Raw genomic sequence first — 23314 nt, 5'->3', positions numbered from 1 at the left:
ACACTTAAATTCCCAAAGAGTAGATAACCCTATTAGTCTATTACAATCTTCTAGGCTAAAAATAATATGATTATCGTATATTATCCCCATGGGACATGGAGAATAATCTCCTTTCCAAAAGAGGATCAGGAGGGGGGACCAAAGGGCTGTCTGCGGGAAAATACTTTGGGGTCGTGGGCTTGATAGAGAGAACTTGCTCGGTCACGTTATGACTAGAAGCCCCAGAAGTTTTAGGATGATAAAAAATCATTTGGAGGTAGGCGAAAGTAGAATAATGGTTTGGTACTGGAGAAGGCAATGGCACCCCACTCCAGTGCTCTTGCCTGGAAAATCCCACGGATGGAGGAGCCTGGTAGGCTGCAGTCCATGGTGTCACGAAGAGTCGGACACAACTGAGCGACTTGACTTTCACCTTTCCCTTTTATGCATTGGAGAAGGAAATGGCAACCCACTCCAGTGTTCTTGCCTGGAGAATCTCAGGGACGGCGGAGCATGGTGGGCTGCTGTCTATGGGGTCGCACAGAGTCGGACACAACTGAAGCGACTTAGCAGCAGTAGCAGCAACTGGGAAGATTATTTGGGTCTGGAGCAGGAAAAAGGGGGGGATCCTTAATAAGGCAAAAGCTTGGTTCTGTTTTTGTGCGCCTCACCCCATATAAATGTACGATCATTGTTTACAAAAATGAAAGAAAAAGACCATGTCCCAAGGCAGCATTCATTCCTAGAGGCTGTTGTTCCTAGACATTACATAGGTGCTGTGTGAAAAAGGCATTCTCAGTACTTCTGGAAACTTCATAATTTTGGATCAATTTGAACAGATTTGGTTACTGCAAGAATTTCTACCTTTATTCTGTTTATAACATTTCATAGATTTTACTTTTAAGGTTGTACAAGATTCTTCCAGGTATATATATCTGTTCTTTAGTTGTTGCTTTTGAGTTTTTGAGTTTTCCAAGTTTTTGTTTTTAGGAATAACAGAATTAAAACCTTTGTGCGTAGAATGTCCTCGTATTTCAGATAATTGCCTTAAAATTGCTAGATCAGAGAATATGAGTATTTTTACGGCTTTTTGTTGAACTTGCAAATAGTTTTCCCAAAGGGTTATACTGATTTACACTCACACCAGCAAAGTTTGTCAGGTATCAGTTTCATTATGTCATCTCCTGGCTTAGAGAATCTTTCTTGTATGGTTGCAGAAAAACCAGTCTGCTTCTAACTTGAGAAAACAAGGCTCCTCCACCAAATGGCCACAGCAGCAAGCTGTGTGCTGAGCTGTAATTCATTAATTTAATAAACAGATAAGTGTCTCCTATTTATCAGACATTGTAGATGGAGAAGAAGTAAGACAGTCTGTACTGGTAAGGAATTTATAGCCTGCTGGAAGAGATAAGCTCACATTTATAGGGATCATGGTAAGAGTTTATATGTATCAGTTGGGAAAGAATCAAGACCACCCAAGACTAGTCTTGGGGGTGGGATGGTACCAGGAAAACGTACCATTAAAAGCGCCATTAAAAATGAAAAGCGCCATTAAAGCTTCTTTGTGTGAACAGGTGTCACCCAAGCGCATTCGTACAGAGGCCAGGCGTCAGTAGCCACAGGAGGCGCTCTGCTCTCTGGCCGGTGGGACTGAGGCCAGAGAGCCTTGTTCAGGCCCAGGAGGTGGGCAGAGTCAGGCTCCCACCCGGGACACGTCTACTCACTCTGCACATTTACCCCCAGGGCACGGCCACAGTCTGTGCAGGCAACCCAGTGCCAACGGCCCCAGAAAGGTCATTTTTGATCGTCTCTGAGACAAATTTGGACATCCTTGTTTGCTCAGCCTCTCCTGCATGTGTGTGTTTCTGGAGGTTGCTAACTCACCATGCTGTTGAGAATATGGGGGGAGGGACTTCCCTGGTGGTCCAGTGGTTAAGCATCTGCCTGCTAACACAGGGGACACGGGTTCGATCCCTGCTCTGGGAAGCATCCCCCGTGCTTCGGCACTAAGTGCATGTGTCACAACTACTGAGCCTGTGCTCCAGAGCCGTGAGCTGCAGCAAGGGGCGCTGTGGCCACGAGAAGCCCATGCCCCACAGCTCGAGTAGCTGTGCTAGTAGCAGGTCGCCACAACTAGAGAAAACTCGCAGCAACAAAGACCCAGCACAGCCGTAACATAAATAAATACTCTTTTTTTTATTTTTTAAGAACTTAAAATTTTAGAAGAAAAATTGGGGGTGGGAAGCTGAAGTTAAGCGACCACCGTAGGCTACTCAGCTAGCTAATATCTCTCAGGCAGCACTTTCATTTCTAATCTCATGTACAGTTTAATAATTTAACAGATAACAGACTAACAGGTCAGTGGAAATGTTTACAGGGTATTTCAAAGCTGTTAATTTTTTACCACTTGGACTTTTTTTTTTTTGAATAGCTGGGGATAATAATTAGAGAGGGTGGAAAACAAAACCTGTGTTTGATTTGGTGGTTTGTCTGCCTCAAGTGGGAACAACCGGGAAAGCAAAAAATTCATCAAATGAAATTTTTCTCCTCAAATAACTGTTGGGATTCCTTATGGTTAATGTGTCTCATTGCCAGCCCCCCATTTTCTTTAAATACTTTATGTGTGAAAATTGTCACACAGTTGCTCCAGAACATTAAAATAGATGTGCCAAAGGGTGTAAATTTATTGTCAAAAAAAAAATTCCTTGTGTCTTAAAAAAACAGCTTTCTTTTCCTTCTTCAGTGCGTGTCACTGTACCCACAATTTTGGATCTTCATCTCTGTCTGTATAGTATGATTATCCAGCATTTTAAGTAGATCTGAAAAGCAGAAATTTGGGATTCATTCTTGAGCCTCAAACTGGTAACAATTTTAATAAAATGTTAGGGGATGTACCATACTATGCCATAATCAATGGTATCACCACTGAAGTGGAATATTGGAGGCGAGTCACTTATAAGAGTTTGACGTAAAGATTCAGATGGAAAGAATCAGTGAGCAAAGTGTGATGACAGCAGCGTCCCTGGGCGTCTAGAACCTGGGAGACAAGGGAACATATTTGCTAAAAACCTGGATTCTGGAGGCAAAGAGCTGTTGGGAAGTCTTGGCTCCAAATTGTCAAGTTACTTATCCACACCTCAGTCCCTCCATCTATGAAATGAGAGTAATAACCTATTTCTCCGTTTACTGTGAGGATGAGATGAGATAAGGCATGAAGCGTTTAGAAAGGCACTGGCACACAGACTCAAGACACGAATTGCTTTTTACAGGAATCCATCTCTTTATGAGCAGAATAAGTTGGCTCATTCTTCACAGAACACCTGTGTGTGGAGCAGTGGGCACTGACCGTCTGATCTGGGGGGGAGCAGTCAGTTTATTTTTCAGGTTCTGGTTTATCTCAGAAAATCGTGGTCCAGAAAGGCTGTGCGAGTTCTGCAGCTGATCTAGCATGACAGAAAGCAGACGTCAGCGCTCCCGCGACATACTCAGTCCTTGTTTCCCCTTGATTTTTGTTGTGTCTCCTTTGGGTATTTTATGGACGGGGGCAGGAAGAGGGAGGGAGCGGCCTTCCTGACGTCAGCACTCCCGTGACATATTCAGTCCTTGTTTCCCCTTGATTTTTATTGTGTCTCCTTTGGGTATTTTATGGACGGGGGCAGGAAGAGAGAGTGAGCGGCCTTCCTGTTTTCTTCTGTGTACTCCTTTTCTGCTCTGTTCCCTTTATATTCTCTCCCTTTCCCCATCCTTTATTTTGAAGTCACATGAATGTGAATGGGGTACAAGCCTTGGTTCATAGATCTGTTCCATTCTTTTCCTGGAATGTACTTGACCCTGTTAGAAATCACACATTGGGTGGGCTGTAGGAGGTGTTCAGAAGAAAGATGCCAGACGTGAGCCAATCCCCAGAAAACGCCTAGTCTGATGGGCCCACACTGGACACCAGACTCACCTTTGCGCCCCGCCCCCACGAGCTCTCCCCAGCTGTGTATCAGGAGTTGTTGTTCAGTCGTGTCTGACTCTGTGAGCCCGTGGACTGCAGCATGCCAGGCTCCTCTGTCCTTCACTATCTCCTGGAGTTTGCGCAGATTCATGTACATTGAGTCAGTGATGCTCTCTACCATTTCATCTGCTCTCTGCTGCCTACTTCTCCTTTTGCCCTCAGTCTTTCCCAATGAATCAGCTCTGCACATCAGGTGGCCAAAGTATTGGAGCCTCAGCATCAGTCCTTCCAGTGAATATTCAGGGTTGATTTCCTTTAAGATTGACTGGTTGGATCTCCTTGCAGTCCAAGGGGCTCTCAAGAGTCTTCTCCAGCACCACAGTTCCAAAGCATCAATTCTTTGGCCCTCAGCCAAAGTGTCTTTATGGTCCAACTCTCACATCTGCACGTGACTACGGGAAAAATCATAGCTTTGACTAGATGGACCTTTGTCGGCAAACTGATGTGTCTGCTTTTTAATACGCTGTCTAAGTTTGTCATAGAGTTCATTCTAAGGAGCAAGCGTCTTTTAATTTTGTGGCTGCAGTCACCGTCCTCAGTGATTTTGGAGCCCAAGAGAATAAAATCTGTCACTGCTTCCACTTTTTCCCTGTTTTCCATGAAGCGATGGGACCAGTATCAGTAGTACTGGCTTTATATCCTGACGTCTTCCCTCCATCTGCCCACTTCAAGATTTGGCAGACAGAGGAATGATTCCTCCTGCTGCTTCATCTAGAGCGAAAATATATTTTTGGTGAGATTTGGCACCCAACTTGTAGTAACCAAATGGGACTCTGCGTACGGTGCCTTGTTCAGTTCTTCCAAAGCGGTTCCTCCTGTTAAAGAGCTGAGTTCTGTCTGCTGAAAAGCTCAGTCTTTGATTCAGAGCCGTGAGTTTGAGCAGGGAGTGTGTATTCGCTGGTTTTGACTGATTCCTACTAGTTGGCCCCCCTGAAATCTGATCCTGGACTATTTCTTCAATGCCAGGCCCCTAAGTACAGTGCCAAAGCCCTTTGTGATCCGCTCCCCTCTGCTTTCCTCTCCACCCCGCCTACCCCAGCCTCCTGTTTTTGCCATACGTACCCTTCATTCCTGCCATACCCAACTGCTTTTCGTTCCTCAGATGCCTCTTTCTCGCTGTGTGCCCCTGCATCTGTGCCCTTCCCTTCCCTGTTTCAGCGTTCTTTACTTCTAGATCATCTCCTAGAGGTCACCTCTCCTCGGGAGTGTTTTCTGACACCCCGCCACCCTCACGGTGTGAGCTATAGCTCCTCACCCGGGCTCCCTCACAGTGAGCACCGGTTGCAGTTTCCTTGTCTGGCTGTCACTCAAGATTCTGGCAAGGACTGCATCTTATTTATAATTACCATTCTTTTCACATAGTAGAGGGCGGTTCCTGGCACGTGGCAGGGGTATAATGTTTACCTGGTTTGCCTTTCATCTCTTTCTTCCTATAAAATATGTATGTGCCTAAAAGTTCACCGTATTTCTGTATCAGCATAAGACATACATGCATGTGCATGCCCCTGCACACACATACGTACACGCTGTTGCTCTTTGCTTTTTTCCAGGTAACAATATATCCTAGAAATTAGTTCATGGGTTTTCCTCAATCCTTTTTTTTTTTTTTTTGGTAAATTTATCAAAGTGTAGCATACATATTAAATTGTGCACAAATAAATGAACAGCTTGATGACTTTTTCCAAAAGGAGTATACCTGTGAAACCAGTATCCAGGTCAGGAAATAAAAGGCGACCAGAAGCCCCCTCCCAAACCACCCCCCCAACACACCCCCACTCCTGCCCTAGATACCTCTTCCCAGGCTTCTGACACTACAGATTAGTCATGCCTCTTTCAGGCCCTGTGTACATAGAATTCATGTGTTGCATGAGAGACGCATCCGTGTGGTTGCATATAGTTGTAGTTGATCTCTTCTAGTGGCTGTGTCAGAGAAGGCAATGGCACCCCACTCCAGTACTCTTGCCTGGAAAATCCCATGGACGGAGGAGCCTGGTGGGCTGCAGTCCATGGGGTCACAAAGAGTCGGACACGACTGAGCGACTTCACTTTCACTTTTCACTTTCATGCATTGGAGAAGGAAATGGCAACCCACTCCAGTGTTCTTGCCTGGAGAATCCCAGGGATGGGGGAGCCTGGTGGGCTGGCGTCTCTGGGGTTGCACAGAGTCGGACACGACTGAAGTGACTTAGCAGCAGCAGCAGCAGTGCAGTGTGTTAAGGAGCATTACAAAACCAAGCAACTTAGCGGGGACCAAGCATAAGTGAAGTCTCTCAGTTGTGTCCGACTCTTGGCTATACAGTCCTTGAAATTCTGGGGCCAGATTACTGGAGTGGGTAGCCGTTCCCTTCTCCAGGGGATCTTCCCAACCCAGGGATCGAACCCAGGTCTCCCACATTGCAGGTAGATTCTTTACCAGCTGAGCCACCAGAGAAGCCTAAGAATACTGGGGTGGGTAGCCTATCCCTTCCCCAGGGGATCTTCCTGACCCAGGAATTGAAGCGGGGTCTCCTGCATTTTAGGCAGATTCTTTACCAGCTGAGCTACCAGGAGCGAGAGTACCAGAGAACATTTTTAGGGAAAATGTTATCTGTTTGGCAGCTCTGCTCGGTTGGTACAAAGGAATTGCTGAACTTTTCTTCGTGACCAGGTTCATGTAATGAAGCTGGTTAACTCAAAACATTTTAAGTTCCTCTCATAGTGGAGTAGAGAGCTAATCACAAGAGAAAAGCTTGAAATCCCATATCCATGCACAGCTGAGTTCAGAAGGCTCCACTGTTCGTTGTCCCAACTTAGATATTCATGTATTCAAGTACTTATTCTCCATCCTCTGTGTTCCAGACACACTGTTCCTGCCACCAGCGGCATAGATCCTGCCCTCACCGAGCTCACATTCTAGAGGGAGATAACACGACAGATTAAGAAAAGGTGTCATATGTTAAATAAAAGAATAAAGCCGGAAAGGAATGGGGGGTGCACACACACACGTGTTGGGTGTTGGCGTTAAGACACAGATTTTAAAGGGTAGTCAAGAAAAAGGGATGGCTTTCTTAATTCTGTTTACCTTACCCAGCCAGATGTAATGAACATTAACGATACACATTTAGGTTAAAATTATGAGCTTTTTAAGTATATAGACTCCAGTATATAGACTCCTCTAATTGTGTCAATTCCTCTTGGGTTCATTGTGTCAATTTATTTTGCTTTTAAGCTGAAATGTCAGATTTCATTATCTAGTGAGGAATTTTTTATGAGTCAGAGTCATTTATTAACCTGTGTGTTCAAGTGAGAACGGTGTTCCCTGACTCCTAAGGATGTGGAGGCCGCCTGGAATTCTGATGGAGGGAGGAGAGGATGCCTTTCCATTAGGGTGCCCACTGCTCTGCTCCCGGAAGCTCTCCAGTTAAAACCGTGGCCCAAGGCTGCCTCCATGGGCACCTGGATGGAAATTTCCGATTATGTAAACCTGAAAGGGGCTTATTTCTCTCAGCTGAGTTATGATCACAGGAGATACCTCAATCTAGAAGCGGGGGCAGGACAGTAATTACCGTTTCTCATGAAAGTGTAAAAAAGCTACAAGTAAGCCTGAATTTGTAGTAAATGTTATTTTAGCATGTATCACAGGGCAAGGGAGCTGCCCTGGGCAACGGTGGATTAGGTAATTCAGCATCTCTGTCGTAGGATTTCTTTGGCTCTGAGCTGTTGCATATTTGCATCTCCAAGAGGGGGCTCGAATTGTTGACAGCGCTTTGGTAACAGATGGCTCTGGGCCCATCAGACTGCACCTGGCTCACTGTCGGCATGGGCCACACACTCTTCGTCAAGTGTGGACCCCTGGGCTGAAATCCAGAGCAGCCCAGGACAGTGAGTGAAGTCATGGTGATTCCAGGAAGAGAGCGGGTAGGGTGGTTAACAGAGGAAGCGGGGCTGTTTAGCATGAAGTTACAGGTTAGGCGGGGTGGGTGTGAGCCTGGTTGACAGTGTCTGTTTTCCGATATCTGAAGGGTAGGAAAGGAACTTGACTCTTCCGTCAGAGGGCAGGATGAGAACCAGTGCTTAAAAGCGGCTGGAAAACATTTTGGACCCAACCCAAGGTGGAGTTTTTTCTGAAGATGGCTCTAATGTACAGACTGACTGCGTTCTCAGAAGACACAGTTTTTGGGTGGTGTGTCTGAGGAGGTATTGAAAAGTGTTCTTTAAAATCCCATCCAACCCTGAGTCTATGAATCTGTGATTATTTTCTTTGGCAAAAATTTGCTTCTCTGGCTTTTTTTTTTTCAGCCTTTTGCTAATTCCTGTGGAGAGTTTACAAAAAGCATCAATAATATGTGGTTTGTGTAATTTGTTAATTGAATGACAAGATGAACACATGAGACAGTTGTTAGCAAACTAAGACAAAATATAAACAAAAGGCACATTTTTGAATACCACAGAAATCCTAGAAGGGGAAGCCTGGAGAAGTAGCTACACTGGGGTTTGAAGGATTAATGAGATTTGCACGGCCACAGGGAGAGCAGAAGCATTGAGGATCAGCAGAAGCCCAGGCACGAAGGCCAGAGATGCAGAAGGCTTTTGAGGAGGAGCTGTGTGGGTATATCTGTAATTAAGAAAGATCCGCAGCTTTGTGTAGGAGATAAAGACTTGATTGCCATCTTCTTAAGAGCTATAGTTTAAGTCATGTGGGTGTGAAATCTCTGAAGGACAGGTGGCTAGAACACGGATGAGCAAGTTCTTAAGCTTAGCGGTTAGAGCATAGTTAGACCTGGTTCAGATCCATCCCTCAGTGACCTTGGAAAAGCAAGGTGGAGAAACTGAAGCCTAGAAGTCAACCCTGAGTCGGATAGTATTACTTGCCTCTTAGGTTATGAGGATTAAGTGAGATAAAGACTTAAGTGCTCAATATGTGTTACTCACTATTACTGATTATGTAGCTGAAGTTCCCTACCTAGAGCGGTGATTCTGGAAACGTGCTCCTCTGCCCAGCCACATGGGTGTCACCTGTGAGCTTGTTACAAGTGCAAGTTCATGGGCGCCACTCAGACTTAGGGAATTAGGGTCTGGGGGTGGGTGGGAGGTGTAGGAACCGGCTCTCCAGGTGATAGGCAGGGAAAGGTTTGAGAACAGCCCTAGGGGAATCGAACAGAACTAGATAGGGAGGGAGTTGTTGTTTTTCCCCCCTCATTTATTTATTTTTATATTGTATTGTTCTCTGCCATACATCAACATGGATCAGTCATAGGTTTAGAGTTTTTTAAAGAAGGGCTAACAATGGTATTCTTTACAGTGGAGAGGATAAAAAGCTCAGAGAAGATGAAATTTGGGGGAAAAGAGGTAGTGTGTATTTTTTGCAGTGCCTGACAGCTTTACACAGGTGTTCAATAAATATTTGTCTTTATATTATTGAAGACAGCTGGTTTAATAGTATGCTGGGGATGGAAGGAAGATTTGGTGTAATATGTATAATATACATAATATATAGCCTAAGTGATGAAAAAATATATATTTACTGCAGAACCACATGAGAAATACGATACTGGATGAAGTTTAAATCTTAGATTTAACTGCCTGCCTACTGTGGCCAGGCAAGCTGCTCTCTCGTAAATAGAAAGTGAGGTGCTGCTCTTTGTTTGCTGAGGCTTCACAGCATTGTACTTTCTTTGAGGATTTGAAGCTGTTCCTCCCCCGACTCTCCCACCCCCTGCCGCCCCGACCCGGGAAACTTTTTTATGCTACAAGAGAGTTAACACTGTGTCTGATCTCTCTGGCCACGCCAAGAGTTAAGCATGCCCTTGTCTTCCGGTCACTGCCAGGCCTCATGTGAAACTGCTCCCTCATTTCTGAACATTGACTTCTCTTGTTAATTATTCGACGGCTCTGGGTTTACCTTAGAGAAGATCAAAAGCTTTTAGATCCCGGTTACTGTGGGCCGCCTGGGGCTTTCCACATCCAGCGTTGTGCCGGATGACTTGTCCGTCCCCGCCCCCCATCGCCAGCACAAGCACCGACCACGTAGCTGGAAATAAATTGACTTCTAAGCTTCATCCACTTAGTCCTTATTTACTGCCCATTATGTGCAGGACGCTGTGATAATAATGAGACAGTGTCCACAAAACATGTCTTGCTGAAGAGCCAGGACCGCCTGAGGCCGTGTGGATTGAGTCTGGAGGAGAGGCCGGGGCTGTCTGTTGCGTACCTGCCTGGAGCCTGGTTGGAGGTCAGCCAAGTGTTCAGACGAGCCCTAGCACACGCCAGAGTCCAGACTTAGAAACATGCCGTCCCCTCAGCCCCTTTCACAGTGACTGGTGAGGGAAACGTGAATAAATTAGAATGGTTGGTGAAGAAGCTATGTTTATAAACCTTACAGTTTCTTTCAAATACATAGCATTTGAGATTGCAGACAGAGTGCAGGAATTATACTAGAGATGGGCTAATTTCATGCTGTAGAGAGACTTCAGGAAAACCCGAGGGGAGGTTGCTTTCCAAAGATGATGGTGATTGGGCAGTTAATCTGTTGAGTATATGTTTTTGTTTGTTTCGCCTTGTTTTTATTGAGCTGTAACTTGCATATAACATTCTTTTAGTTTCAGATGCACAACATGATGGTTGGATGTTTTTATGTATCATGAAGGAAATCTGTTTTAATTGACACCCAGATCAAGCCACTTGCTCCTTTTCCATTGCTGTGAACTTTGGGGCTGAGGCGGATGGATAGTGAGGACTGCTAGCATTTGCTAGCATTCTTTCATTATCTTCTCTCTCTCCAAATAGTGCAAAAAAAAAAAAAAAAAGTAGCTGGAGCCTTCATCACTGCTTTTAAAAGATAGCCAGGACCAGACCTACATCTAAGTGATTCCAGAAGGCAGGGCAGTTGGTGGTTTCCTTTCTCTGAGGATAACCAGTGAGTCTGAGAATGTGAATTTAAAAAGAGCAGAGATCTTTTTCAGAATGTTTTAATTGATCCAAAAGGTCTTTCTGATCATATCAGGGCTAGAACACTGCTTGGGTATTTGAAGTTCAGGTAGAATATAATTTTTTAAAGCTGTCGAATATGGATAGATATTCCCCTAAGTCCTACTAGCTACCCAAGGAAGATCAGTGCCCTGAAAACTTAGAACCCAGTATGGAAAAGAGAAGTTATGGCCTTGTAGAACCTTAGCGCCTAAAGACGTTTCAGAAAGAAAAGGGGGAAAAGGAAAGAAACTCAGAGTAATGCAGTTTTTTGGTGTGTTTTCTGTTACTGACTGCTTCTGAATTAACCCCCTTTCTGTCCCCTTCTGTTTCCACAGTGAACACCTACCTCTTCATGATGCAGGCCCAAGGCATCCTCATCCGGGACAACATGCGGACCATTGGCGCGCAGGTGTACGAGCAGGTGGTCCGGAGCGCCTACGCCAAGAGGAACAGCAGTGTGAATGACTCAGGTGTGTTTCAGTAAAGGGGGTCTGCTCAGAATGTCTCCTCCCAGAAGAGGGACATGTGTGTCAAATAATTCTCTTCGATGGAAAAAACGTGCATTGTGGAGGAGGGGAAGGTTTGACTGAGTCTTAGGTTATCATCAAAAGAAGCTCTTGCCAAAGGAGTCCTTGTTTGTTCTGTGGACAGTATGTTAAGGGTGACCAGTTGACTCCACTTTCACTTCGTGAAGAGTATCTTTCAAGAGCCCCCCTTTTTGTGTAGTTGCCCTAAGTAGGCAGATTAAGCATGTATCTTTAGGGCACCAGAAAGGCAGGAGCACCAAAAATATTTAGAAAATAATTTGATTTCAAAAAATATATCCATACAGTCTGTGAGGAAAAATAGGTTGGTTGGACTTGACCTGCACATATTTTATGGGTTAGCATCGTGGGGTTCGTTGGTTGGACTTGACCTGCAGTTATCTTACGGGTTAGCGTTGCGGGGTTCGTTGGTTGGACTTGACCTGCAGTTATCTTATGGGTTAGCGCTGCGGGGTTTGTTGGTTGGACTTGACCTGCAGTTATTTTACGGGTTAGCGCTGCGGGGTTCGTTGGTTTTGTTTTCGCGCTCCATGTGGTGCTGGTGTGCCCACGGTGCTTTCAGAGCTAGTCTGGTCCTGGCGGCCACACAGGAAGAATTGCACCATCTCGTCCCTTCCTTCAGATGCTCCTCGAACTTGGCCAGCCCAGTAGGCCCGGTTCACCTTGTTGTGTCTAAATGCTTTAGTTGAAACTTAACAAACTTCCATTTCGTAATCATCAGGCAGTCTGGGACAGGTTCCACAAATTATAAAAGTGACTTCAGGAAGAGAAATTGAATGGATCACCTAGTTTGCCTTCCTTGGTCAGGTGTGATTTTCACCTGGTGGTTGAATGCCAGTTGCATGCCCGTGTTTGGTGGTCAGACTCATTTAGCTTTGAAGAAGGCTTTTCAGATTATTCAGCTTAGCAGCAGTGACAGACCCCAGACTGAACATTTCCGCCTCAGTTTTTGGAACTTGGACCTGTAGCTTTTATTATCTTTTAAGTGCTAATTATGTAACAAGAGAAAAAGAACACCAAGGTTAGATGGCTTGCCTAACATTATATTGTTAGAACTTGAACCTGAATTGTAGGTTTGACTTTAGCTATTTTTTACAAAAGACTATACATAGCAAGTTCTTTTTGAGAGAAAGCTGTCTTTTTTTATGTCTTTTTAACTCTTCCAAAAATTGAACAGAGGAAGTATTTCCAGATGGTTAAATGGGTCTTCGTGAAGCATCTCCAATCTCCAGCCAGGGATGGTTTTTATTTAGAAAATGGATTTTGAAATTTCAGTTTACTTCGAATTCATGATTTACCTCTTATTTCTTTAACTGAGGACTAATGTGCTTTCCCTGCGGCTTCTTACTGATCTCACTCAAGCCTAGAATTATAAAACACATACATTTTTCAAAACACTTTGCTCCAACTCAACCCTTTGTTCCTCTCTAGTAAGTTCTAAGATTATCCGGAACTCACTGAAGAATGTGTAATTGCTTTGCAAATGTTGCAAATGAGAATTCTGTGGTGTTGGGATCTCAAGAGGAAGCACTGCCTCTGAAAGGGAAGTTCAGTCCTGAGAACTGACCACGTCCTAATGTATCAGTCTGCCCTGCTGGCCGGTTTAGCAGTGACCAAGCACCACAGATTAGTAAACTGATAAGCTTCGATACTTCCTTTCTTCCTGGCGTGCATGCTGAAAGTCGCTTTAGAGATGTCCGACTCTTTGCAACCCCACGGACTCTAGCCCATCAGGCTCCTCTGCCCATGGGGATTCTCCAGGCAAGGATACTGGAGTGGGTTGCCATGCCCTCCTTCAGGGGGTCTTCCCAACCCAGGGATCCAACCTGTGGTTCTTAGGTCTCCTACGCTGGCAGGTGGGTTCTTTACCACTAACCACCACCTGGGAAGCCCTTCTTTCTTCTTAAAAGTTTGCAAAGAGCAGGCCGTCAACTTTTCAGAACTTTCCAGCCACGTTATGGCCTCAGGACGAATGGCCTGAGGCCTGCCCCGTGCCTAGAAGAGGAGTCACTGTAGCTCCTGAAGTCAAGGGAAAAGCTGAGCACGGTTCATCGTTTGTGGCACTCAGTGTGAAAAAGATCCCACACTCATCGTCTCGCTTGATTTGCATATGGTTCCCTTGGGTAGGCAGGATTTTACTTCCATTTTTCCCATGTACACGTAATCTTGGGGGTGTTGGTGTGGTTTGGTCACGTGACTGTCCCTAAATCCCGCCCCAAACCTGCTTCTGGTTGTGTGATGACTCTCTTGACTGAAGAATGAAGCCATTCAGAGCTCTTTCCCCATGTCACTCTGGATAACGAAGCGAGTATGGTATCCTGACCTTTACTCTGTCCGAGTATTCAGGCCTCTCCAAGGGCAGAGCGTGCTGGGGCTTCTCGCTGGGCCATTGACGAGCTGGTCTGCTTTCTCTCAAAGTTAGAGGGCGTGGAGCAGGTCTCTGTCCCCCCGCCACTGCCGGTCTTGCAACACAAGCTCATGTTAATTCCCTGAGGGCTTGTCACCCTAGAAGCTGAGCAGAGAGTGAGTTAGCCTCTTGGAAAGCTTATCCAGGGACCCATTATTATTTGAACTTGCACGTGTTTATCTTCAAATTCAGTTCAGTTCAGTCGCTCAGTCGTGTCCGACTCTTTGCGACCCCATGAATCGCAGCACACCAGGCCTCCCTGTCCATCACCAACTCCCGGAGTTCACTCAAACTCATGTCCATCGAGTCAGTGATGCCATCCAGCCATCTCATCCTCTGTCGTCCCCTTCTCCTCCCGCCCCCAATCCCTCCCAGCATCAGGGTCTTTTCCAGTGAGTCAGCTCTTCACATGAGGTGGCCAAAGTTCTGGAGCTTCAGCTTCAGTATCATTCCTTCTAAAGAACCATCCGCTAAAATCACTCTTCCCGGCATCACTTGGGTCAGACTAGGTAAGCATCCATTTTGAGTTTAACGTGTCTCTTTTCCTCGTAAATTGTAAGTCTTTGTCGTTGGGACCTGATTATGATGGGGTTCACACTTTGTTTGCATTATCTCATGGCCTCCTCACGAGAGCTCAGGAAGATAACTGCCGTGTCCCCATTTTAGGGGCAAAGGGGTCAGAGCATGCGAGTTTTAGGACTCCACGCCATGGCGGGGTTGGGACTCACTGACCTCTGAACCCCAGCAGCGCCCTCCTTGCCTGTGTCGTCTTTGTGCCCCCTGTGCCTGGTACCCTGCCTCAGGAGGCACAGAGTAAATGATTTTTGAGTGCACGAGTGGATAGATTTAACAAGGAAACCCACCTTTAAATGTTGTAACCTAGATCTGAGATTACCATCTTGATTGGCCTCTGCGTTATTGGCACATCCTTGGTGACTAAATGTTGAAGAGGAAACATCATTTCATTGCAGCTTATCCAGTAAAAACCAACTCTTTTTTAAAATTCATTTCAAAGTCGTTTTCTGCCTAGCACAGTCAGAGAGAGCGTTTGGGACCTAAAGCTGCTGAGATAGCCAGATGACCATCACTGCTGACCCAGCCACTCTCGCCAGGGGCTTGGTGAGAGTGGCCTGGCTGAGATAGTTGTGAACTGTGTTGACCCACCCCGAAAAAAGTGCTGTTGAACACATCCACGTTCAGAGGTCTTCAGGAGGCCAAGTGTGGCTGAAAAGCTTAGTGTATAGTTGAAGTAATGCCAGCTTTCTTTACCCTTGAAAGCAAACAAGGCTGCTGCCAAAAAAGAACATACCTTAAGAGATCAGGACCGTGACCTGGAAATAGCCTGAAATAGGGCTTCCCTGGTGGCTCAGTGGGTAAAGAACCCACCTGCAATGCAGGAGACCCGGATTCTATCCCTGGGTCGGGAAGATCCCCTAGAGGTGGGAGTGGCCACTGCCCCAGTATTCTTGCCTGGAGAATTCCACAGACAGAGGAGCCTGGTGGGCTGGAGTCTATGGGGTCGCAGAAGATGGGGCATGACTAAAACGACTGCGTATGCACGGAATGACGTGGAGAAGCTTCTTGTCACCGAAAGCCATGGGTATGTGAGACTGCGAGTCTGGCACGGTTTGCTCTGGGTGGTTGAGAGAGATGCTCAGGAGACTGTTGGCATCAGGAGAGAATTCTCTGGGTTCATCCAGGCCAGCCACTTTACTCATGTGTTTGAGGTGAGTGGTGGGGTGGCCTGGCATTTCTCATTCTTAAATACAAATTCCCAAGCACCATTCTACCCAGAGAGACAGTTCTTCCCTTTGTATACACGAGCACATACACACCAACCTCCCCACACTGATGACCTGAGTCCCCACACTGATGACCTGAGTCCCCTTGTGGTTACATACTCAGAAAAACGTCCTCTTGCCCACATCCTTCAAAACAGGTCTGTTGTTGTAGACAGATAAAGTCATTGCCAGGATGTTTTGTACTGTATTCAAGTAGGTGGATGTTCTTAACTTCCTTCTCTCTGGTTTTGGGTGGTCAATCCATAGTCGTAATGTCTCCTGTCCCAGCAGGTAGTCATTCTTAAGTGGGCTAAATCCCAAAGAATGCAGATTCTTTGTATATTACAAGTACTTTTAAAGATGTCCGGATGACATCTTTCTAAGTGTGAGTGTATGTGTATTCCACCCCCCCCCCAACTTTTTTCAAACAGAGAGGTGCTTGGCCTTTTCGCAAATGGGAAGAGAAAGTAGTGATTCCTCCTGGATCTGTTGGTTAGCACTGTGAAGTCCCCACTCAGCTGGATTTGGTAGTTTGAGGGAGAAAGCAGAATTTTAGCACCCCCACATATTGGGGTAGCCACATAAACCTGAGTGCATATTGGACTTCCCTGGGGGCTTTACAAAATACCGATGTCTGCACCTCACGCCCAGAGTTCTTATTTAATAAGTCTAGGGTATAGCCTGGGCACAAGGATATTTAAGAAGCTTCCTGCTGCTAAGCTGCTAAGTCACTTCAGTCAAGTCCGACTCTGTGCGACCCCATAGACGGCAGCCCACTAGGCTCCTCTGTCCCTGGGATTCTCCAGGCAAGAACACTGGAGTGGGTTGCCATTTCCTTCTCCAATGCATGAAAGTGAAAAGTGAAAGTAAAGTCGCTCAGTCGTGCCCGACTCTTAGTGACCCCATGGACTGCAGCCTACCAGGCTCCTCCATCCATGGGATTTTCCAGGCAAGAGTACTGGAGTGGGTAAAAAGCTTCCTAGATGATTCTAATATTCAGCCAGGACTGCCAAACCACTGATGTAAAGCAGAGTTGACCAAGTAGGCTGTTTGAATCTACAGGTAGGAAGCATGTCCTCTGTTATAAAAACAGTTGCCTTCTTTGGTGCCTACCTCCCTTGCTTGAAGAACATGTTTTGGTTCAATATGGTTTAGATTTAAATTAAAAAGTAAAATCATGGTCATAGAAATTCAGCAGGCTGGCTTTTTCTCTCAACGATTCCCTCATTCAGTTGGGTTGTACTTTAGAAGACCAAGAAATTGGTGTTTGGAACCCCTGAGGAGAGTAGGCAATATAGTCCTCCCATTTCCAGGCAGCTGGAGGAAGAGAACTAGGGCCCCACAGTAAGCAGACACAGTTTTTACCATGGCGTGCGTGCGTGCGTGCGTGTGAAGTGGCTTCAGTCATGTCTGATTCTTTGCCATGTCATGAGCAATTAATTTTCTCTGCCTCTTCCACTTTAAAAGGCTTCTACTGCTAGTGGGAAGGTAGATTTTGTTTAAATTTTTACGTAAAGAATTGAAAATTAGAATTGATGGAATTAGGGTTTGGTGGGGTGGGGGTTCTCCAAGGTGTAGGGCAAGGTTATGGACTTTCAATTAGGACTTGTATATTTGAGGCTTTCTTAACAATGACATTATTAATTTAGTAGCTGGAAGAAAAAAAATAAGTGGTCTTTTGTTTCCTGCTTGCTGCTGATGAAACAGGAGGGAAGGGGGCAGGGCACAGCCTTTAGAAGAATGACATAGCTGTTGAATACGACATAAACTGGTTAGAACCAACTGGATCCAAGACGGTGGATGAGTCGACTTGCGCTAGACTTTGAGCCTCAGTGTGGTTCATTGTAACTCATCAGCAAGCTGAATGACAAACCATGGGTACCATGACAGTTCTGGGGCTGAGCATAAAAGGTCAAAAAGTGGGCAGTGACCCAGTTCCTGAAAATCTCCACCCCTTCCCGAAAATAGTTGCAATAATCCTCCCATTCATTAGCCCATGAAATACCAAGCCCATAAAAACTAACCACCACGTATTTTGGGGCCTCTCATCTTCTGAGATGGGACTTGCCTGGTGGCTCACTGGTAAAGAATGTAGAAGGTGCAAGTTCAGTCCCTGGGTTGGGAAGATCTCCTGGAGAAGGAAATGGCAACGCACTCCAGTATTCTTGCCTGGGAAACCCTGTGAACAGAGGGGCCTGGTGGGCTACAGTCCACAGGGGTCACAAAATTGTCAGACACAGCGAGCAACTAAACAATAGGGACAAATGTCAAGGTCATCAACCCATAGTTTAATCAGGTCTCAGACTCGCACCAGGCACGTCTCCTCATAGGAGTTCTGTATACAGTGCCTCACTTTCCTTATCTGTAAAAAGATAAGAGATTGGAGGACCCCCTTCATACCTCCCTCTAGAAAAAAGGCATTTGCAATAAAGACATCACTGAAATAACAGTAGATATTGTGTGTATGTATGTGTGTTTAGTGCTGTAAACCCTTAAAAATGAGAAGCGCAAGAAAGGAGACCACCTCAAAAAATGATGGAAGTTGGAAAGCAGATGGACCAGTGATAAAGGGCTTAACAGACCTGAGAAAACTCACTGCTAATGTGCAACAAGGAAAGCCAACCACCCCATAGTTGATACCGCAGAATCGCTCAGAAGCTCAGAAGTTAGAATATCAGGTATTTCTGGAGATAAAAATAAAGGTGGCAACTAAGTTAAAGATGGGTTGAAAGCTGTTTAAAAAGCAGCCCGATATTCTATCCCCCAGCCTGGCAAAGTACTGGAGACTTGATAACCCCCAGCCAGAGATCATAAAACAGAGGGCCTGTCAGCTGGGGCACCTGGCTTTTTTCAGGGTGCCCCCAGCTTTTCCTCCTCCTGTTTCAGGATGCTTGTAACAAAGACTGTACCATTCTGGCAGGAGATTAGAATGACTTCTCTGGGAAACCTGACCGGACCAAGAAGAAAGATCCAAAGATACTGACCCTGGAGGTTTCCCATCCAAACCTCTGACCAGAACACCCTCCAAAGAAGAACCTCCATCCAGACGCTTCCAGTTAGCTGATTCCGAGCCCCACTCTTAAATGTTAGCAGATGGCCAAGCGTCACTGTGCTGGCGATCAAAACAAGTAACAAATTGGAAGAAACAGTTTGCTGGGAGGAGAAAACTTAACCAGCACACATGTTCTCAAGGGTCAGAGGAAAAGGATTGTAAACATGGAACAAGATATAGAAAAAGATGTACCTTCGGAAAATTAAAAGGACACTTAGAAATAAAAAAAAAAGCAGGAAATGATAATTAAAAGGACTAGATAAAATTGAGGAAATCTCTCTGAAGGTAGAGCAGAAAAATGGCAGGATAGAAAGTCAGGTAGAAAAGATGAGAAAATTATAGGGCCAGGAGGCCCAACATCTAAGTCATATTTCTGTTTCTAGAAAGAGAGCCCAGAGTACAGAAGGCAGGAAATCGTCACCACAGTGATACCTCCGAAAAATTCTTGCACAGGACTTGAATCCCCAGACTTCAGAGGCCACTACATTGCCAACGCAGTGGGGCAGGCACACCAATATCAAATTTCCTGAACAAAGAGAAAGTTCTTCACGCTTCCAGAAAGAAATTACTGTTACCTTTTACAAAGAATGGGAATTGGAATGACTTTGGACTTACAGGCCCAGGGGACTGTAGAAGGAAGTGGAACAGCACCTTTACAATTCCAAAGGAAAATTTATCTCCAGCCTAGAATTCTGTAAAACCCATGTATCAAGTGAGGAAGAATAAAAATAATCAGATATCCAAGGTTTCAAAATCACTTCCGTTTCCCCGCTTTTAGGAAGCCACTGGAAGACTGTGCTTTACCAAGTGAAAACAAAGAAGTTGAAGTTAGGAAAACTGAGGTTCGACACTCTAGGGAGATGAATGGACTCCCCTGGCCACTGATGAAGGGAGATCCCAGAGTAGCCCGAGTGAATCACGCTCCCAGGAACACCCGTCCACGTTGGAGTGGGTTGGGAGGCGCTGGACCTTCATAGCAAGAGGAAGACCCGATGCCTGTGTCTTGAGGGGAAGTGAAGTGGCGAAGGGCAAGACACCCACTGTCATCATTCCACGTAAAACAGAGCAAACAGGAAAACAAGACAGTCCGGGAGGGAGGGGGGGGAACTGCAGGAAAGGAAATGTAATCATCCTTTCCACATTTCTCAGCAACAGAGAATGCGTATTGAATCATCATAATAGAAATACTGAAGATTGTCCTAACCACAATCAGCATGTCTGACTGCAGGGTTACTGGAGGATAGGAAGGGCATGTGTGTGGTGGCGGCAGGGGAGGAAGGGTACGAAATCTTCATCCCCCATAGTGAGAAGTTAACAGACCTAAAAACAAAGCATCGAGATCAACTGTATACCGTAAAAAAGAACAGAACTGTGCCATTTGTAGAGATGTGGATAGACCTAGAGACTGTCATACAAAGTGAAGTCAGGCAGAAAATAAACAAGTATCGTACGTTATGAACACATATATGTGGAATCTAGAAAAGAATGGTACTGATCATCTTATTTGCAAAGCAGAAATAGAGACATAGAATAAATAAATAAATAAATAAATATATAATATATATATATATCAGATGAGTCGCTCAGTCATGTCCGACTCTTTTCGACCCCATGAATTGCAGCACGCCAGGCCTCCCTGTCCATCACCAACTCCCGGAGTTCACCCAGACTCACGTCCATCGAGTCAGTGATGCCATCCAGCCATCTCATCCTCTGTTGTCCCCTTCTCCTCCTGCCCCCAATCCCTCCCAGCATCAGGGTCTTTTCCAATGAATCAACTCTTTGCATGAGGTGGCCAAAGTACTGGAGTTTCAGCTTTAGCATCATTCCTTCCAAAGAAAACCCAGGGCTGATCTCCTTCAGAATGGACTGGTTGCATCTCCTTGCAGTCCAAGGGACTCTCAAGAGTCTTCTCCAACACCACAGTTCAAAAGCATCAATTCTTCGGCACTCAGCCTTCTTCACAGTCCAACTCTCACATCCATACATGACCACAGGAAAAACCATAGCCTTGACTAGACGAACCTTTGTTGGCAAAGTAATATCTCTGCTTTTCAATATGCTATCTAGGTTGGTCATAACTTTCCTTCCAAGGAGTAAGTGTCTTTTAATTTCATGGCTGCAGTCACCATCTTCAGTGATTTTGGAGCCCAGAAAAATAAAGTCTGACACTGTTTCCCCATCTATTTCCCATGAAGTGGTGGGACCAGATGCCATGATCTTTGTTTTCTGAATGTTGAGCTTTAAGCCAACTTTTTCACTCTCCATTTTCACTTTCATCAAGAGACTTTTTAGTTCCTCTTCACTTTCTGCCATAAGGGTGGTGTCATCTGCATATATGAGGTTATTGATGTTTCTCCTGGCAATCTTAGATTCCAGCTTGTGTTTCTTCCAGCCCAGCGTTTCTCATGATGTACTCTGCATTATAAGTTAAATAAACAGGGTGACAATATACAGCCTTGACGAACTCCTTTTCCTATTTGGAACCAGTCTGTTGTTCCCTGTCCAGTTCTAACTGTTGCTTCCTGACCTGCATACAAATTTCTCAAGAGGCAGATCAGGTGGTCTGGTATTCCCATCTCTTTCAGAATTTTCCACAGTTTATTGTGATCCACACAGTCAAAGGCTTTGGCATAGTCAATAAAGTAGAAATAGATGTTTTTCTGGAACTTTCTTGCTTTTTTGATGATTCAGCAGATGTTGGCAATTTGATCTCTGGTTCCTCTGCCTTTTCTAAAACCAGCTTGAACATCAGGAAGTTCACGGTTCACATATTGCTGAAGCCTGGCTTGGAGAATTTTGAGCATTACTTTACTAGCGTGTGAGATGAGTGCAATTGTGCAGTAATTTGAGCATTCTTTGGCATTGCCTTTCTTTGAGATTGGAATGAACACTGACCTTTTCCAGTCCTGTGGCCACTGCTGAGTTTTCCAAATTTGCTGGCATATTGAGTGCAGCACTTTCACAGCATCATCTTTCAGGATTTGGAATAGCTCAACTGGAATTCCATCACCTCCACTAGCTTTGTTCGTAGTGAGGCTTTCTAAGGCGCACTGACTTCACGTTCCAGGATGTCTGGCTCTAGGTGAGTGATATACATACACACCAAGGTGGGTGTGGGTGGACTGAGAGACCCGGGATTGCCACGTACACACTGCTGATAACTAGGCATGAAATGGATGACTGTGAAGCACAGGGAGCGCTGCTCAGTGCTCTGTGCTGAACTAAATGGGAAGGAATCCATAAAAAGAAGGGATATATGTAAATGGGTACCTGGTTGACTTTGCTGTTCAGCAGAAACTAACACAACTTTGTAAAGCAAGTATACCGCAATAAAGAAAAAAAGGACACTGCCCAAAAAAGAAAAGATTGGCTGTATAGGCTGATGGAGATAAATACTAAGGTATGCATATACGTACATGTTGGTTGCTCAGCTGTGTCCGACTGTTTGTGACCCCATAGACTGTAGCCCACCAGGCTCCTCTGTCCGTGGGATCCTCCAGGCAAGAATACTAGAGTGAGTAGCCATTCTCTTCTCCAGGGAATCTTCCCAACCCAGGGATCGAACACAAGTCTCTTGCATTGCAGGCAGATTCTTTACCATCTGAGCCATCAGGGAAGCCCCAAATACTAAGGTAGTTGATGAACAGAAGTGAGGACATTTCCTTTCAGAAAGACATGGGAGGTGATGCTGGTTTCTCTTTTTTATTTATGTTGCAAGGTTGTTTGACTATGAACTGACTGCATATAAAACTATAATAACAGTAAGAATAGAAACACTGGTGAAATAGTATCATCTGATTAACATTTCTATTGATGTATTGAAATTTTAGCTGAAGGGCTAAGTCAGCATCCTGCCTCACCGAAAGATAATGACTTAGAAAAATCCTTGTTTGGTGGACATCTGAGAATTGCAGAGATGATGACTTGTACCAATCGGAGCTGCCTTTTCTTTTCTTTCCTCTCTAGATTATCCTCTCGACTTGAACCACAGCGAATCCTTCCTACAGACCACGACTTTTCTTCCTGAAGACTTCACCTACTTTGCAAACCATACCTGTCCCGAAAGGCTCCCTTCCATGAGTGAGTAGAGTGCTTGCTTATCTTCCTCTGCGTTTAAAACCGATGTCCTTCTGTTTGATTAAAATAAAAGGGAGAGTGTTCCTGATCTCTCGATATGTCTACTTACAGAGAGATTATAAACTCCTGGCCCTTGGAAATAGGAACTATGAAGGTTGCATGTGTCCTGGCTCCTCTCCAGCCCTTCTGCAGGGCTGCCTATGTTCCTGGTGCCATTTCCCACCACATTTTTCACTCTTTGCTTTGTAACTTGAGGTCTGTTAAGATATCCTTGAGAAAGTGTAGGCAACCAGCTTTGTCTTTTACTATAAATCTCACACTGATTGTATAACTCATTTAATATGAGGGAAGTTATTTTCTTAACAAAGTGCTGGTTAAGAAAAATTCTTGCATCTTTTTTTTCTCTTCCTTTTTCCTCTTCCCCTTCCCTTCCTCTTTCCTTCAGAATCTCGTGTGTAACCTAAAGCAATGACAGTGTACTGTTACACCTTTCCTGTGCTTTGGGGCTTCTTGGACTATCTT

The 23314-nt window shown here is 45.1% G+C and overlaps 1 protein-coding gene across 2 annotated transcripts in view; it reads left to right on the top strand.

Annotated features, from left to right (window-relative positions):
- B4GALT5 (beta-1,4-galactosyltransferase 5) overlaps window positions 1–23314 on the top strand; it is a 77316-nt gene that overhangs the window by 43274 nt on the left and 10728 nt on the right. For both annotated transcript variants that reach the window (XM_025001326.2, XM_059893079.1), the window contains exons 2-3: window positions 11263–11397; window positions 22682–22795. In XM_025001326.2, coding sequence (XP_024857094.1) covers window positions 11263–11397; window positions 22682–22795 — 249 coding nt within the window. The remainder of the gene's footprint in view (window positions 1–11262; window positions 11398–22681; window positions 22796–23314) is intronic.

This window comes from Bos taurus, chromosome 13, assembly GCF_002263795.3.
Source record: "Bos taurus isolate L1 Dominette 01449 registration number 42190680 breed Hereford chromosome 13, ARS-UCD2.0, whole genome shotgun sequence".
NCBI classification, from domain to species: domain Eukaryota; kingdom Metazoa; phylum Chordata; class Mammalia; order Artiodactyla; family Bovidae; genus Bos; species Bos taurus.
This window is presented reverse-complemented; position numbering and strand designations above follow the sequence as displayed.